General features: G+C 36.0%; 1 protein-coding gene across 4 annotated transcripts in view; it reads right to left on the bottom strand.

Moving 5' to 3' along the window:
* The window catches only part of TNIK (TRAF2 and NCK interacting kinase), a 420,827-nt gene that overhangs the window by 158,293 nt on the left and 245,699 nt on the right, over positions 1-16,835 (bottom strand). For all 4 annotated transcript variants that reach the window (XR_007496767.1, XM_049775216.1, XM_049775217.1 and 1 more), the window contains exon 4: positions 1,807-1,932. Coding sequence is in view for 3 of the 4 variants with exons in the window: in XM_049775216.1 (XP_049631173.1) it covers positions 1,807-1,932 (126 nt within the window). In the remaining variant the exon portion in view is untranslated. The remainder of the gene's footprint in view (positions 1-1,806; positions 1,933-16,835) is intronic.

Here is a 16,835-nt window from a genome sequence, read left to right as displayed (position 1 = left end):
ACTATACTCATGACCCAAAAAATCTTTATATAACTATCATTAAAAGATCTATCACCAAGGGGCCGGTGAGGTGGCGCTAGAGGTAAGGTGTCTGCTTTGCAAGTGCTAGCCAAGGAAGGACCACGGTTCGATCTCCCAGTATCCCATATGGTCCCCCCAAGCCAGGGGCAATTTCTGAGCACTTAGCCAGGGGTAACCCCTGAGCATCAAACGGGTGTGGCCCAAAACAAACAAAAACAAAAAAATCTATCACCATCCTCTTTTGATCTGCAGTGGCTTACACTAATATAACGGTTGGTGCTACAACAACAGATCCTTGACAATGCTGAGGTCTTTGGGAGTACAGTCTTCCAATTTATGTCATCTTATTAGAGCCTTTTGATCCTATAGACTACATGAAAACTAAATTCTCAGATATCTGTAGCCATTAGGTAATTTAATAACAATAATAGCAACAAAATATATAAAAATAATTCTACTTTTCAGTCACAAAATAACAATTGTGTCAGCCTCACATGTCCAAAACTTTCCTAAGGCTAAGGACAGCTCTGAAATATAAGTCACCTTTTGACACTCACAGACGTAACAGTAGTGCAAAATGAAGAGTTGTTCAGAAGCAAAAAAAGAACAAAGTAAAACAAACAAAAACTCAAGCAAAACCACAATTGGTTCTAATGCTAGACATAAGAAGGAAAAAAAGCAGATATACAAAAGAAAATGCATCAAATTTTCCACATGAATAGTAACAGTAAACATGAATAGTAAACACAAGTTGTATATATAATTCTAGATATTGCTAAAATGTTAAATATATTCACTCATACTTATATATTTCTATTTTATTTCTGAGAATAATTGAAAGCATTTAATTTTTTAATCTACTATATTTATTCATAGCTCTAAAAAAGACCTAAAAAATCACCCCAAAAATCAAGTCAATGAAAGCTTCATTTACAAAAATCAGGAAAACAAGCATTGGGCATTTTGACCATGGTAAAGCAAGGATAGGGTGTATAGGGTAAAGCAAGGATATATTATGTACATGTAATATTAGACATTGAATACTAGATAAAGTATCCACTTAGTATCAGACATTGTATAGTGTGCTTTAGTCAGAGAGTTGAAAACTTAAATTTCACTTATCAATACAATAGTAATAGACTAATATAGACCAAGACTATAAATTGCTTCTACCATTTCTAATTACATTTTGGGGCTGTCTGTAAACCTTAGTTATATCATCTAAAAATGAGGATAATTATGACAATTTTTTGCAGAGAGCTGGAATGAATTTATAGTCCATATAAAAGTTGCATGGTTGCTGAAATATAATAAAAACAACATAAAGATACTGGCAGGAAAAAAATAAAAGAATGTAACAGATTTTAAGGATGGGCCACATTAAGTAAGAAGAAATGTAAGTACTTACTTAGATTTAGAGGTATCCAAGGACATGGTGAAAAGTGGTTAAATTCACAATGTTTTATAAAAATCCAGATTTCTAACTACTTACTGAATCAAATGTCAGCAGACAGAGAAATGAATATGTAGACTCTGACTATTCTTCATTAAAGAAAGGCAAATTATGGTGTTGGAGATATAGTATAAGAGTAAGTCTCTTGCCTTGTGTGTGTACAATCCCAATTTGAACCTTAGAACCACGTTCTAGGTCCAATGGGAATGATTCCTGCTCACAGTCAAAAATATGCCTTGAAAGCTTGGGGCTGATGGGTGTGGCCCCAATCCCCTTTAACACTAATTAAAGCAAATAAAATAAGACAAATATAGGTAGATAAAATAACCTACCCAAAGTTGGTCATCCATGCCAGGTGGGTTCTTTTTAATAAAAGCACCATAGTATGTAGCAATATTCCTGTGGTGAGAATATTTCTTCAGCATGTTAATTTCTTGCTTGATTTCTTCCTCTTCATCCTGTATTAAAACATAAGTAGTTCATCATAAAAAATCTATTGTAAGATTTTATTTTATATCATAGTTCTATGTATCTACCATCTATGACAACTGCATGATAAGTTTTCTTATTTTTTCCCAGTAGTGACAAATCAATGGAATTATAACTTGTTTACTTTCTTGACTATAAAGTACAAATTTATAAGACAACATATTGGCAGTCTTTAGGGGCTTCTGTTAGTAGAGTAAACAAGAAATTTGCAATGCAGTTTAATGGAAAAAATTAAAAATATGACAAGCCAGCATCTTTATCCTTCACCTGGAAAAGAGCAAAGACAATAGGTGGCCATTGTGTTAAAATTTACTCTAGCCTTGGAATATCTATCAAGCTCTTATCACTGGTTAAATCTGGCATAGGAAAGATTGAGAAAAGTGACAAGAAAAGAACATATAAGCTCTTAGATTTAAAGTTTGTTCAGTTGGTTCATTTTCTTTGTAGTTTAATTTTATTGAAGTCCCTGACTGAAGATGATGAAAGTCATATGGAAAAGGGACCAAGTCTAAGTTCCTGAGATCTGAGACAGTTCCAAAGAGGAGTACCCACCGTACCTGCAGGAAACTTAGTATGAAAAGAAAGGGGGGGAAATATGGCAGTTTCATGGATATTGGAGGAGAGAACTCTCTTACAGAGCTTCCTAATAGTTATGTTCCTTTTGAGTTTCAGTTTAAAAGCAATAAATAAGGGCCAGTTTAGTGATAGTGGCATCCCCAGTAAGGAGGGTGTGAGATCTGTATAGAAGTGTGTATATTCTTACATACTTCTATTTTGATATGAATACAGAGCTTTAAACAGAAATGAGTGTTTAAAGTTTTAGTTTTGTAGAAAATATTTTAAAGGATTAAGAAAGCCTTTATTATTATTATTATTATTATTATTATTATTATTATTATTATTATTATTGGAGGGATCTTTGAGTCACATCTGGTGGCACTCAGGGGTTACTCCTGGTTCTGTGCTCAGAAATTGCCCCTGGCAGGCTCAGGGGACCACATGGGATGCCAGAAATGGGAATCAAACTCAGGTCCATCTAGGGTCGGCCAAGTGCAAGGCAAATGCCCTACCACTGTGCTATTGCTCTGGTCCCAGTAGAATATATTTTTATCTCAGAATAATTATCTTAAATGCAGCAACAATGATTACCCATGAGAATAAGAATTTTTTGGTTGTCAAATATCAGCAAAATTTGTAGGTCTTTGTCTCATTGTCAATTCTTTTTTGGAAGTGTCATACTCAGCAGTATTAAGGGTTTACTCTTGGCTCTGAACTCAGGGATCATTCTTGGAGTTGCTCAGGAAATCATTTGGTATTCCAGGAATTGAATCCCACTTGGCCAGTTGTAAGGCAAGAACCCTGTACTATTTCTCTGGCCCCAGTTATGTATTTATGCATTCTTGCCCCTACTGGTGCTCAGCTCCCCTTCCAGTGTCTATATTCCTTCACCTTTTAATAGTCACTTCTTTTCATTTGATTATTTTACATAATTCCTACTCATTATTCCTGATTGGGTTCAATTGGCACTCAATTGCGATAAATATATGATTCTAAACTTTCTCAGGCAATGTAAAGTCCCACTTTGCCCCCTTTATTAAATAGTCCCTTACCTACACTTCTTCCTGCAGACACCATATTTTTTGGTACTGTTGTGAAATGTGGATATCACCCAGTAGGATTTGCCCCTTTAGTTGACTTTCTTCTCCATGACTTTCATCTCCTTCTCTGCTCAGAACCCAAATCTAAGTTCTTCTCTATATCACAGCTCTGATCTGTCTAATCCATGTCATGTCTATCTTCCAGAACGTAACATGTTACACCTACCATAATCACAATTCGCTTTCATATATTTAATCATTTTTATTAAAGTCTTACACCCTATCAGTTCATAACAATTATATCTTCAGAAACATTATGTATTTTTGATCATCACAACATCTCCAACTCTAGGCCTGTTGAATAAGTGTAAATTAAATAACAAACATCTGTAAAGAGTCGAATCACTGTCAGTACCATAATGATGTTAGAAAGGATAAGACTAAGCTAAGAAGGGGACTAGAGGCACAGATGGGGGTCTGAAGGATACTACAGCAAGTTGAGCATTTGTCTTGCAAGTTGCCAACAAGAATACATCCCATATAGTCCTCTGAACCCTCAGGAGCAATCCCTTAGCACAGAGCCAGAGTAACTTTTAAGTGCTGTTGAGCATGTCCCTCCTTCAATAAAAGACTAAGCTAAGGATTAAGATAAAAGGCTGATATTTTTAGATCAGTCTAGAAAATAGTAAATAAAAAATAAAAGAAAGAAATGTGCAAATCTAGGAGAACTAAGGATGCTATACCTCCAAGGCTTAACTAAGGCATAGACTAGTAAACTCATAAATAGATGCTGAGCTAAGGAGAAACCCATGGCCCTCAGAGTGAGGAAGGTTGATAGAGAACAAGGAGCTCCTATAGAAGTTGAAGGAGGGGAGGGATGGCACACTGCTGACCAAGGCATTCTCCCCTGCAGTGTCCAAATACTGCCTCTGCCTTCTCTGCAGACCTAAGGAAATTGTGACCTTCACAGACCTTCAACTTGCTGAAGGGTTCCTGCAGTCTGCCTTCAAGATCTACTATGGTGCATGTTAGCTATTTTAAATTCACCACGTGGGGCCAAATAATTGTGCATGAGTGTAGGATGTGAGTGGAGCGGATGTACTTTCACCTAAACAGAAGGAGAAAAAACAAACCAGAGGGTTTCTCTAGGCAGTCTGTCAGCAGTGCTGCTCAGCTTAAAGAAACAGTCACACCTCTGGAAGTAAGACACCTCTCACTTGCCCAGGGCAAACTGGCAAGCTCTGTTAAGTCATTCCTAGTGAGGAAAAGGGTTGGTTTAGAACGTTTTTGCTGACTGTCTTCTAGGATCTCAATAGGAGAGTCTTTCGGAGCATTGAGTAGAGATAGAAGTGTTAAGGGAAATAAAAAAAAAAGCTTACCATATTATTAAAGAAATAAGAATTTATAAAACATTTAACAGTGTAGTTCAGTATACAATCAAATAAAAAATAAATAGCAATGAAAACCAAAATGACGTCAATGTGTTCTCCATTTTGCAAAGGTAAACTGAGAAGACAGGTCAAGATGGAAAGCTCTTGTCAGTTAATTGAGAATAAGAAATGGGAAATAAAAGTTTGGGCCGCATTCCTTTCCTCTGGCATGATCTCAGAAAGGGACCCTAAATTGAGAGATTGAGAGCCTGAGTTCTCTCATCTGCAGTGTAAAAAATATTTTGTGATTAAGAATAGTGTTACTATATCTCTTTTGTAATAGTTAAATGAAGAATAGGAAGTATAAAACAAATAAATATTATTAATCTTCTTAAGAATAAGCTTAGAGGATGAGGACAACTTGAATTTTTAGGTTTAAATAGCAGCCTCCCAAGCATAATACAGAACCATTGTGGGTCATGGTGTTGTGACTATTGTACAGAACATTCATTTTGATCTTCTATGGCCCATGTAAGTTAATATGTAATTTATTAGGCATTCAGTTCTAGTTTTTATTCTAGATTTTTAGAAATAAGATGTCAGTGAAATTGAAAGGGATATTTTCTAGAAAGTAATAATTCATTTAATCTTTACACCAACAGTTCAAGCTATTATATCAGATTTTTTAAATAGGAGGTGAGCTGCAATGCTTTTCTTAAGAACAAAGAAGGGGCTGGAGAGACAGCATGGAGGTAAGGCATTTGCCTTTCATGCAGAAGGACAGTGGTTCGAATCCATGCATCCATATGGTCCCCTGTGCCTGCCAGGGGCGATTTCTGAGCATAGAGCCAGGAGTAACCCCTGAGCACTGCCGGTTGTGACCCAAAAAACAAAAAACAAAACAAAAAAAAAAGAGCAAAAAAAAAAAAAAACCTCACTAAGAAACTTAATGACAATGAGATAAAAAAAAATAATAAAAATCCAAACTGTAACTAAGTTACAAAAAAAAAACCTCACTAAGAAACTTAATGACAATGAGATAAAAAATAATAAAAATCCAAACTGTAACTAAGTTACAAAGGGAATATTGTTATTTATTTATATATTTTATTAAGGTATCATGATTTACAAAGTTGTTCTCAATAGTTTAGACAATAGTTCAAAGAGAGTAACTTTGGTAACCAAGTCCAGTCTTTACTCTTACCAGCAGACTTCAAAATCTGATTCATTATTAACTGTAGGCATGGAGTATAAACTGTGAATGTCAGGTTTCACTTGTAAATGGACTTACCTCCTTCTCAGATTTCTAAATAATTAAGTGTTTAATTCTGCATCACTTTAGTCTCACATAGAAAGAACCTCCCCCTTAAGAGATTCTATTTATTAGTTAATATATATGATAAATTGAAAACAAAATGGCCATTTCTTCTCCTTTTCTCTGGGGCTGGTCAAGTGGGAAGCAATGAAAAGTGCCATGGAGAAGTGGCTTCTTAATGATGAGTTTAAGGGATCTCTGAGTGGCGGAAGCTCCTGCTTTGGAAATGCAAAGCTGCAAGTTTGCTCCTGGGGCCATCTACATGCAATGAGTACAGTGTTGCAACTCTTTTGTTTGAAAATCCTGGTGTTGAGACAAACTGTGTGATCTCTGGTGCACCACATCTAGGTGTCTGGTCTCCAAGCAGCACAGTTAGTGTGTGCAATACCCAGTATGAACCATGACTACTGGTGATGGTGAGTACTAAACTCATGAGGGCAGCCTTTGGTGAGCTTCACAACTAAAGTGTGCAGTCCCCACACAGCACTATAATGAGAATGTATGTGTACTACAAGTAGAGCAACAATCACAACAACAGAAAATATAGAACAGGAATTCTTTAAAAGTACTTGGCATTAGGGCAGCCATTTTGCCATGTTGTTATTTGTAAAGAACCCTTCCAAGTAAGAAACCAGGAGTGGTTTCCTGGAAGATGAGAAGCCAGGTGAAGAGAAAGTGGTTTCAGGTATAAGAAAATGGATGATTTTTAATGAAGCTCAGTAGGCATTTGGTGCTTGTGATATCAACAAGCTAATCACACCCCACTACCATGGTCACAACATTGAAGCTAAAGTCAAACTTCAGCTATGTTCACTATATATCAGATGTTTGCAGTATATGCATTCTCTTATACTCAAAAAACTTATACGAACTAGACCATTATTATGATTGTATCCTAAGAATGAGGAAAATGCATTTCAGAGAGGTTAAATTTCTTACATTTAATCATATTTTAAATACTAGCGTTAAGTATCAAAGTCAGGTTCATTTGATTCCCAGGCCAGTATCTTGATTGAGGAAGGACGAAAACCCTTAATGATACTGCCAAACTACAAAGCATAAAAAAAAAAAAAGGTGAATGTGAACATTTTTATTCTAGAATTAAAGAGAAGCTCTTTGGGTTAGTAATTAGATAAGATTATGATGCTTTGATATGCAGATGACATTTGCTTATGAATTGTTTCAGAAGATAAGGAAAGGATTCTAAATTTGTACTTATATATAGGAAAACCACTTTAAGTATCTATAATATGCTGGGAATTTAAATATGGAAGAAACAAGACACTTAATATTAGTGTGCTTATTCCAAAAGTATGCCCAACATTTAGAACTCTGTCCATGGAATAGGAATAAAAATGTGAACTCTCCTAACAAGACAAGAATCTAGTCAATTTGAGTAAAAGAATGATATAAAGTATAAACAATCAAATATCTCCATATCTCATTGCCCACCCAGGTGACTAGAACTGCCTGACTAGACTAGAATTGCCTATTTAGTTTATCTCTCCTGCTTTATACAGGTGTGCTTGGCATTGGACAATCACTTGTCACTTTGTCTAGCACTCTCATCTTCTTCATTGGTGATAGAGGGTGAAAAAGTTGAAAACAATTTGTTGTTTAAGGACTACAGACTACTAGAATTGGAAAGTATATTTTCTAGAATGTAGTTTAATTTTTTAAAATAATAGTCTCTTTCTCTAATGAAATTTTATTCAAGGTGACAATAGCATCAAGAAAACCATTTCATTCTGAATGTTTTAATTTAATTAATTAATTTTAAAATGAATGTAATTTAAATTTTAAAATAATAATAGTTTCTTTCTCTAACAAAAATTTTATTCAAGGTGACAATAGCATTAAAAATAATTTCATCCTATATATTTAAATACATAATCCCAAGTTACAATGTTAATCAATGTCAACAAAGGAGTTGGTTTAATGAACATTTTTATACCTATAAATTAAAAAGAGGAACTAAAAAATGAGTCAGAAAAAGTCAGCTAAAAAGATGGAGGTATGAATAGAAGTCCCACAGTTCATTACTAAATAACTTGGTTATAAATCTGGATTTAAACAACCTACTCAGATTCCAGGGTCCTATTTTCATGTAAATGTTGTATTTTTTAAATTAATATTCATCTGAACCTCAGCAGGGAAATGAAAAGATCAACTAAAAGTTTTGATCAAGTGCTCTGAGGTATATTGAAAGGTAAAAATAGAAGGCACTATTAGATTCAAATCATTGTCATAAAGAATATTCCTTAAAACTGGTGACCCCAGGGGCCGGTGAGGTGGCGCTAGAGGTAAGATGTCTGCCTTGCAAGCGCTAGCCAAGGATCAGGACCGCGGTTCGATCCCCCGGTGTCCCATATGGTCCCCCCAAGCCAGGGGCAATTTCTGAGTGCTTAGCCAGGAGGAACCCCTGAGCATCAAACGGGTGTGGCCCCCCAAAAACAAAAAAAAACAAAACAAAACAAAACAAAAAAAACCTGGTGACCCCAAGGGGGCCAGAGAGATAGCATGAAGGTAAGGCAATTGCCTTGCATGCAGAAGGATGGTGATTTGAAACCCAGCATCCCATATGGTCCCTCAGCCTGCCAGGAGCAATTTCTGAGTGTTGAGCCAGGAGTAACCCCCAAGTGCTGCTGGGTGTGACCCAGAAAACTAACAAACAAAAATAAAACCAATTAGGTGACCCTAAGTGCTAATCTTTATTAGCATGGGTTTATTGAGAGTAGTTTTACAGGTTTATCTTTCACTCTTCACTTGATCTTAGCCAAAAGCCCTAGAATTTATGGATGTTTCACTTTTATTCAATCTATCCAATGCACTTGGAAGCCACATCTCCAGGCTCTCCACCCCATCTGCAGATATAAGTACAAAAATCTAGTCATATATAAAACACCAAAAGGGGATACTTCTGCTTACAGAATAAGGAGAGATGTTGACATGAGTACAGACTCGGCAGCCAATTCTGTTCAGTTTTGGAAATTTTTCCAAGTTATTTATTGTAAATCATATAGAAAGGAAATGATAAAAATATCCCCAAAGGTGTAGGATAGACTGGAGACTGAAAAACATTCATATTTACTCTGCTTAAAAACTCTCATCCTGTATTGTATCAGTTTGCTTTATCTTTTCAAGAAATCTACCTGAACAGCCCTTAAATAAGGCACAGAGAGTCTATGCATCATCAAATCCACCTGTAGGTCAAGCTCCAAAAGCCTAGTAACCAACACCAGCCCGGTCCACCAGGTCCCATGAGGTTTATAATTTATCAGGGAACACAGTGGCCACCAAGAAAGATCAGTTAATTTCCTCGGCATATTCCCTGTGGGGAGGTAGGAATCATACTTGCTTAAATAACAGTTCAGTTATTGGTCACAATATCTTTCACACATACTGAAATGTAAGATGCAGAAAGTAGTGAGTGCTCTCTCTCTCTCTCTCTCTCTCTCTCTCTCTCTCTGTCGTTTATGGCTCTCATTCTAGAGCATAGCACATTTATTTATTCTTCATTCATAAATAAGTGGATCCCTGTAATTTCAGCCTCCTGCTGCCAGAGTCTTATCCCATTCACTCTCCTGGATTCTACTCTACAGTAAATCAACTTAACAACTACATATGTACAAAATAAGAGATTGGAAGCCAAGATAGTGACGACTGGGTAACTCTTATTTATCAGTATTGTTGAATATTCTATCTAAGTATGAGTTATTTCATAGTGCAGGCATCCTTCCCCAATATATTCATACAATTTCAATTATATACTTACTTCATTTCTACTGTTTGACCTACTGTATCTTTTTTATTTTTATTTTTTGCTTATATTTTTTTTGGGGGGGCACACACTGTGACACTCAGAGGTTACTCCTGACAATGCACTCAGAAATCTCTCCATGCTCATGGGATGCCGAGGATCGAATCAAGGTTCGTCCTGAATTGGCCACGTGCAAGGCAAATGCCCTATCACTGTGCTATCACTCCAGCTTCACTGTGTCTTTTAAGGATAATGCCTAAAATCAACTAATGAGGACATGTTAGGTATCAGACACCAAATACCCTATCTTTTATAGCCTCACAAAAATTTTGCAATGTTTCTATTCAGATAAAGAAATTTAAAGCTCCGTAAATTGAAAAAAACATTCCCAGATAGAGAGTGAGGATGACTCTCAAATATATGGCCCCCATCTCTTACTGCTATCAAAGGGTATGGGGAGGACTCCTAACTCTAAAACTGGCTCGATTTTAATTTCAACTCTGTCATTTCTTGTTTGTGGGGCTTAGGGAAATTTCTTGGGGTCTTTGTGCTTTTAAATCAGTGGTCCCCTAATGAGAGTTCTTTTGATGATAAGTGTATTTTGCATTAAGTCTTGAGATCAGTTCTTATCACAATAAGCACTCAATGAATTTCCTTTGCTACATCTGGTGTTGTTCAGGGACTATTCTTGGCTCTATGCTTCAAAGAGGCCCTCAAAAGGGTTCTGGGAGCCATTTGTGGTGCCATAAACTTGAACTAGGTTTGGCAGGATGCAAGGCAGGTACCTTAATCCCTATACTATCTCTATGGTCTCAATACCAGTTTTTTTTTTTTTTTTTTGGTGACAAGGGCTTATGTTTTTACTGTTGTTGTTAAAAGGTATTTAAGTTTAAAATTAACTGCTGCTGTTTCACTTCTGTAACTGTGCTTTGCTTTAGACATAAGAGCTTCCATTATAGGCCTCAGATATTTGGCAGAAGGGACTAGGCAAGAATAGGCAGTTCCAGAAACAAAAGGCATGTACCAAAACAGTTAGATAAACTAGCAACATCTGGGTGCCTTCAGGCAATAAATCTTATGTAACTGCATGCCAAGGTCATGGGCATATAATGGGCATGGGAGCCCCTCCTCTACTACTTCAGCCAACCAGTTTAAGCCTGGCTGACACAACATGTACTAATATTTATGGTAATACCCTTACCTTGAAGCCCAAGCAGCACTCTAAAAGAGCTTGCAAGTCTCATCTGGGAAAGATGTAGCCCCAGTATGCTAGTAATAAACTCCCCTGAGTTTGTGTTATTGACTAGGCTCCTAGAGGTCTTTGTAGGTTGGATCGTGACTGGAGCTAACATTATTGGTAAGAGTTTTATGGTCTGTTACTAATCATTTCAGAGAACTGCCTACTTTCAGTAGGGAGGAACTAAATGTACTTGGAACAGTGTTTCCCTCTGGCTCTTCCAAACAATCCAAAATGAAAATACATTTTTTTTCTTTTTTGATAATTTCAGCGAACAGTCACAGTTCCACTATGATCAAAACACTCTACTGTGAAAAAGGCTCCTTGCTTCCTTCCTTTTAATAAAGAGATAATAGTCACAAGCCTCATCTGTGAAGACTCAGTAAAGTAATAACAAGAAGGAAATTGAGTGTAGCAAGAATTTCATGACAATTTGCTGTCAACTTCTGGTTCTCATACAGACTCTAGCACTGATTTAGAGAAAAAGTCCAAAATGCATGACCTATTCTTTCTTGTAACTAAGATAATCACTATTTATATATTTTATATATTATATATTTTCAAGATTATTTAATTAATGCCTTCCTATTAGGAAAAAAATTTTAAAACTCTTGGAAAACTCTTCCATAGCACTCAATTGCTTCATGATCAGGGCCTAATCTATTTAGATTCATATCACTCTTTCCTTAGCATCTCTTCATCAGAAAACTAGTTATCTAACAATTTTGAGAACTTGCTTGTGTTCTGTAATCCTGCCTTAGAAGAGAATATTTCTTTAACCATAAATATCCTAGATTGATTTACTCCTAGATGTCATCTCTGCTCTCAAGGTTATAGCATACTTTATAAGTAATTTCATTTATGAATGCTAAATATATATTACTAAGTGGACTAATTTCACTGAAATTGATATAGGACAAGGTTATGTTAAAATTTATACTTCAAACCAAATGACTTTTAAAAATTATTATTTTTATTTATAGAATCACCACATTATTTCGGCTCTATTATGTTCAAGCAGCTATCTCTTCACTAGTGTCTATTTCCCTCTTTCAATGTCCATAGTTTTCCCTCCTGCCCTCCCTCCTCCTCTAATCATGCCTGAATGACGGATGATTTTCTACATTTTTTCCCTTTAAAGCACTATGTTTTGAAATATTGTTACTGCAAGGGTATTAAGTGTATCATGTTGCCTCCTTCCAGTACTCAGTTCTTGTCCAAAGTTAAGCTTTCTGGTTCAAGCCAAATAATAACTTATTTTTTAATCTTTAAATTTCCCATGCCTGTTATAAAGGAGATATTCTATAAATGTTGACTGACTAAATTAATGAAAAAAAGTATACCAAGTTTAAATCAAATATACCTTTATTTCATTGAAGGCCTACAACAATGTGACTAAGAGAACTTTACACATCAAATACAAATTACCAGGCTAAAATATTTACCCCTCTACCATTTTATAGTCACACTACAATGATAATAGTATTATGACTGATTTTCTTATTTCTAAAATTAGATGATAATGGAAATTCATTTGAGAGTTACTAAAGGGATTAAATTACTCAATAAATACTAAATGTTTAAAAGTTCTGACACATCATAATTTCTCTGTCAATGATAGCTACCATTATTATTTATTGGAGGTGGTATTAGAATTGACTGGAATATAAAATATGTGTCTAGAGAGATACTTTATTTAAGAACCAAATACATGATGAGCACATCCACTATGATAGTTCACAGTAATGCAATCCTCTTTCCTTTGCCTAACATTCTCCTTCCTCCCTCCTTCCCTCCTTCCTTCCCTCCCTCCCTCCCTTCCTCCCTTCCTTCCTTTTTTACTTCCTTCCCTCCTTCCTTCCTTCCTTCCTTCCTTCCTTCCTTCCTTCCTTCCTTCCTTCCTTCCTTCCTTCCTTCCTTCCTTCCTTCCTTCCTTCCTTCCTTCCTTCCTTCCTTCCTTCCTTCCTTCCTTCCTTCCTTCCTTCCTTCCTTCCTGTTTGAGCCACAGCCAGTGGTGCTCAGAGACTTCTCAAGCTTATTGCTTAAGGATGAATCCTATCTGAGCTCAAGGACCATTTGGTGTCTCTGGCCCTAGCCAGGAATTTTTTTCTTTTTAGAAATCTTCCTTCCAACTCTTGTACATGTGGTAATCCAGGAAGCTGGACACCTAACCTAAATATTTCCAAAGAGAAACAGGGATAGGTTTCAGGGATGGAAACTTGACTGATGCTGAGTCACAAGTAATCAACTGATACTTTTACTGAGACTAATGATAATGAAGTATTTAGAATAGGAGCCAGAAACACTCAGAGAAAGCAGAACCCCGAGAGATGAAATACCTAAATATATCATGTGACATCCTGAATCCTACTGAGATAATGATAATGATGTGTGATGATGATGATGATGATGATAATATTGGTGATGTTGGTGATGATTTGTTTTAAAGTTACACAAGCTAGTAAAGTTTATGGAAATTTTCAGCTTCATTCCATTTCAGTAGATCATTGGGACTACAATCCAAATATCTTGCATAATATCACAATTAGTAATTTAGGGCAGAATCCCATGATTTTAAGTTATTATCTCATTAGAGTTCTATATGGTTTTCAGGTCATCCTAGTTTACAACAGGAAATTTTCTATCCAAATGAAGATGAAAATTATTTATAGGACTATCAAAGAATCATGATCACTTCATACTTAATGGCCAGAAAGTATTAAATATTAAGACCTAGAAGAGGACTCCTGGGCCTGGAGCAATAGCATAGCAGTAAGGTATTTGCCTTGCATGTGGCCAACACAGAACAGACCCCGGTTCAAATCCTGGCATCCCCTATGGTCCCCTGAGCCTGCCAGGAGTAAATTCTGAGTGTAGAGCCATGAGTAACTCCTGAGCGCCGCCAGATGTGAAACCCCCTACCCCCCCAATGAAGAGTACTCCTCTGAGGCTTTAGCCAACAATCTAACATAGGCTTAAGAAATACACATTTCTCAGTAATACTCCAGGCCATGGAGGTTGGTAGTTCACCTTGAGAATCTAATTTTTTACAAATATTATAGGCAAATCTAGAATACACAAACTTAGCTAGAACAAAATTCTCAGAAAGTGATGAAAAGCAGAAATTCTCATAATTATGACAGGAACCAAAACAACTTCAAATACTAAATTTGAATTTAAGAAGCAATTCTGAAGCAAATGTTGGCAAATTTGCAAGTATCTCAATATTAAAATTGGAAGGATTCAAACATTTTACTCAGATCTCTTTGTGTTTTTTCTACAAAAAAAAAGAAATTTATGTAGAGTATAAACAATAATTTTGGTATCAGACTTATGAGCTATCAATTTCATTATAATAAACTATAGTAACTGCAGTAATCATATCAAACAATTAACAAAGATGACCTTTGAGAATTCATCTCAAATTTTAACAGAGCAGCTATAATGAGCACAATTATAATTGGTAAGAAGCTTTTGTGGCATTCCATAATACACAAAAGAATGGCAAAATGAAATATATTGGTTTCTAAGTGTACCACATGAGTTTCTCAAAGGAAATCTTATGCTGACTATGATGTGTAAGGGGCTGATACAGAAGTTATTTGTAGCCATATCAGATACCATAGGAAATAAGAAAACCATTTCCTACATGTGTATCTATGTTGGTCTTTGTAATGGTCAGTAATGTGCTTAAATCAGTAAAACTATCCACAGCCCTTTCAGAGTTTCCCTGGGAGAATTAAGCAGAAATACAAGAAAGAATCCATTGCGTGCAAGGAATTCTCTTTTATGCACTAAAAATGGTTGTAGCTCTATAGCATTCTTGGAAAAAAAAAAAAGAAAATAGCGACTTAAATAATTATTCTGCAGGGATTAATCAGCTCCTGAAACTCAGTTTAGAAAGGCTAGTTGTCGGGGCTGGAGAGATAGCATGGAGGTAAGGTGTGTGCCTTTCATGCAAAAGGTCATTGTTTCGAATCCCGGTGTCCCATGTGGTCCCCTGAGCCTGCCAGGAGCAATTTCTGAACGTGGAGCTAGGAGTAACCCCTGAGCGCTGCCAGGTGTGACCCAAAAACAAAATAAAAAAATAGAAAAGCTAATTGTCACTCCATGCAGTGAAAATACTTGCTCTGTAATAAATACATATATAAGTTTTTGGTAGCAGGTGAGAATATAGCTCAAAAGATAGGAACAAAAACCTACCTGTGAAGATTTGTGATTGATCTCTAGCACTGCATGCTTCAAAGAACTGTGGCCCTGGAAGTCTCTAAACACTTCGGAGGGAACCAAAACCAAACAAAACTAAAACAAAGTGGTATGGCAATAATTGTAAATAATTCTCTGACTAAATGGTCTTAAAATTTGGGAGAAGAATGACAGCTCAACAAGCATGCTTTACATACAAGAGATGCAAATGTCATTCCTGAATGATCTGCACAATACATGAGTATGTCCAGGTCTCCCTAACGAGGTATGGCCCCAAAATAATTTTAAAAAAGGTCTCAAAAATAGAATCAGAAAATAAGAAAAGAATATTTTGTGTTGTCAGGTCATACTTTCTGCATCAATAGACATTATTTACAGCTATATATTGAGTTTAATGATGGTAGTAGGGCTCAATCATAGTTCTGCAGGTTTACCCAAGTAGAATTTCATGAAAAGAATATCTTGGTGGGAAAGTATGATGCTGCAAGAAAAGATGAAATCATGCAATTTACTGCAATCTTGTTGGAACTAGAAGATATTATGCTGAGTGAAGTAAGCCGGAAGAAGAAAGGCACTGCATGACCTCATTTACCTGTGTTATATAGGATAGCTGGATGAGAAAATGTAATGTAAAGGGGGATGCCTAGAACAGTCTTGACCCCAGAGTATAGGGAGAACAGAAAAGGAGAGAAATAAAGGGTGAGAAGAAAGAAGAAGAGAAAGGGAAGTAATGGGAGACAGGCCATGGCCCCAGTTATACTAGTGATGTAGGAAAGTTGTACAGCTATTATCCAAAGCATAGAATTAACAACACTGAAAACATTAGATATAAACTATAATCACAGAACTTTAAAATGTGCCTGTCAAGGTGAGATGTAGGGGGAGGATCAGGTGGGGAAGTGGCCTGAGGAAGCCAAATTTGTCACTGCTGTCAAAATATTGTATGCCTAAAGCCCAATTGTTGAAAATTTTGAAATCACAGTTATTAAATAAAAATTAAAATGAATATTTGAACTCCATCTATAACCATTTGTCACTAAATGGCCAAATGGAATAGACTATATAAAGAGCCTACTCTTTCAAGAAAAATAAAGTAGTAGGACTTCAGTACAATTGCAAAAATAAATTCTGCTTTGTAGTAGGAGCTTTTTAAAAGGTTTACGTATTTACAATGAATTTCTATATAGACTCATAGAATCTGATTTTGATTTATGCAGCAGACACTATTAATTGGTAATACCAATTTCTATTCTTCCTTCTTTTTTTATTAGTAGACTACAGATTGTTGGAGAAATTGGTGAGAAAAAAATTATACTGTTCAGCATCCCTTACAGCTAAATATAGTGAATGAAAGCTGATGTAGAACAGTTGTAGATGAAAGATATC

This window comes from Suncus etruscus, chromosome 6 (genome assembly GCF_024139225.1).
Source record: "Suncus etruscus isolate mSunEtr1 chromosome 6, mSunEtr1.pri.cur, whole genome shotgun sequence".
Lineage (NCBI taxonomy): Eukaryota > Metazoa > Chordata > Mammalia > Eulipotyphla > Soricidae > Suncus > Suncus etruscus.
This window is presented reverse-complemented; position numbering and strand designations above follow the sequence as displayed.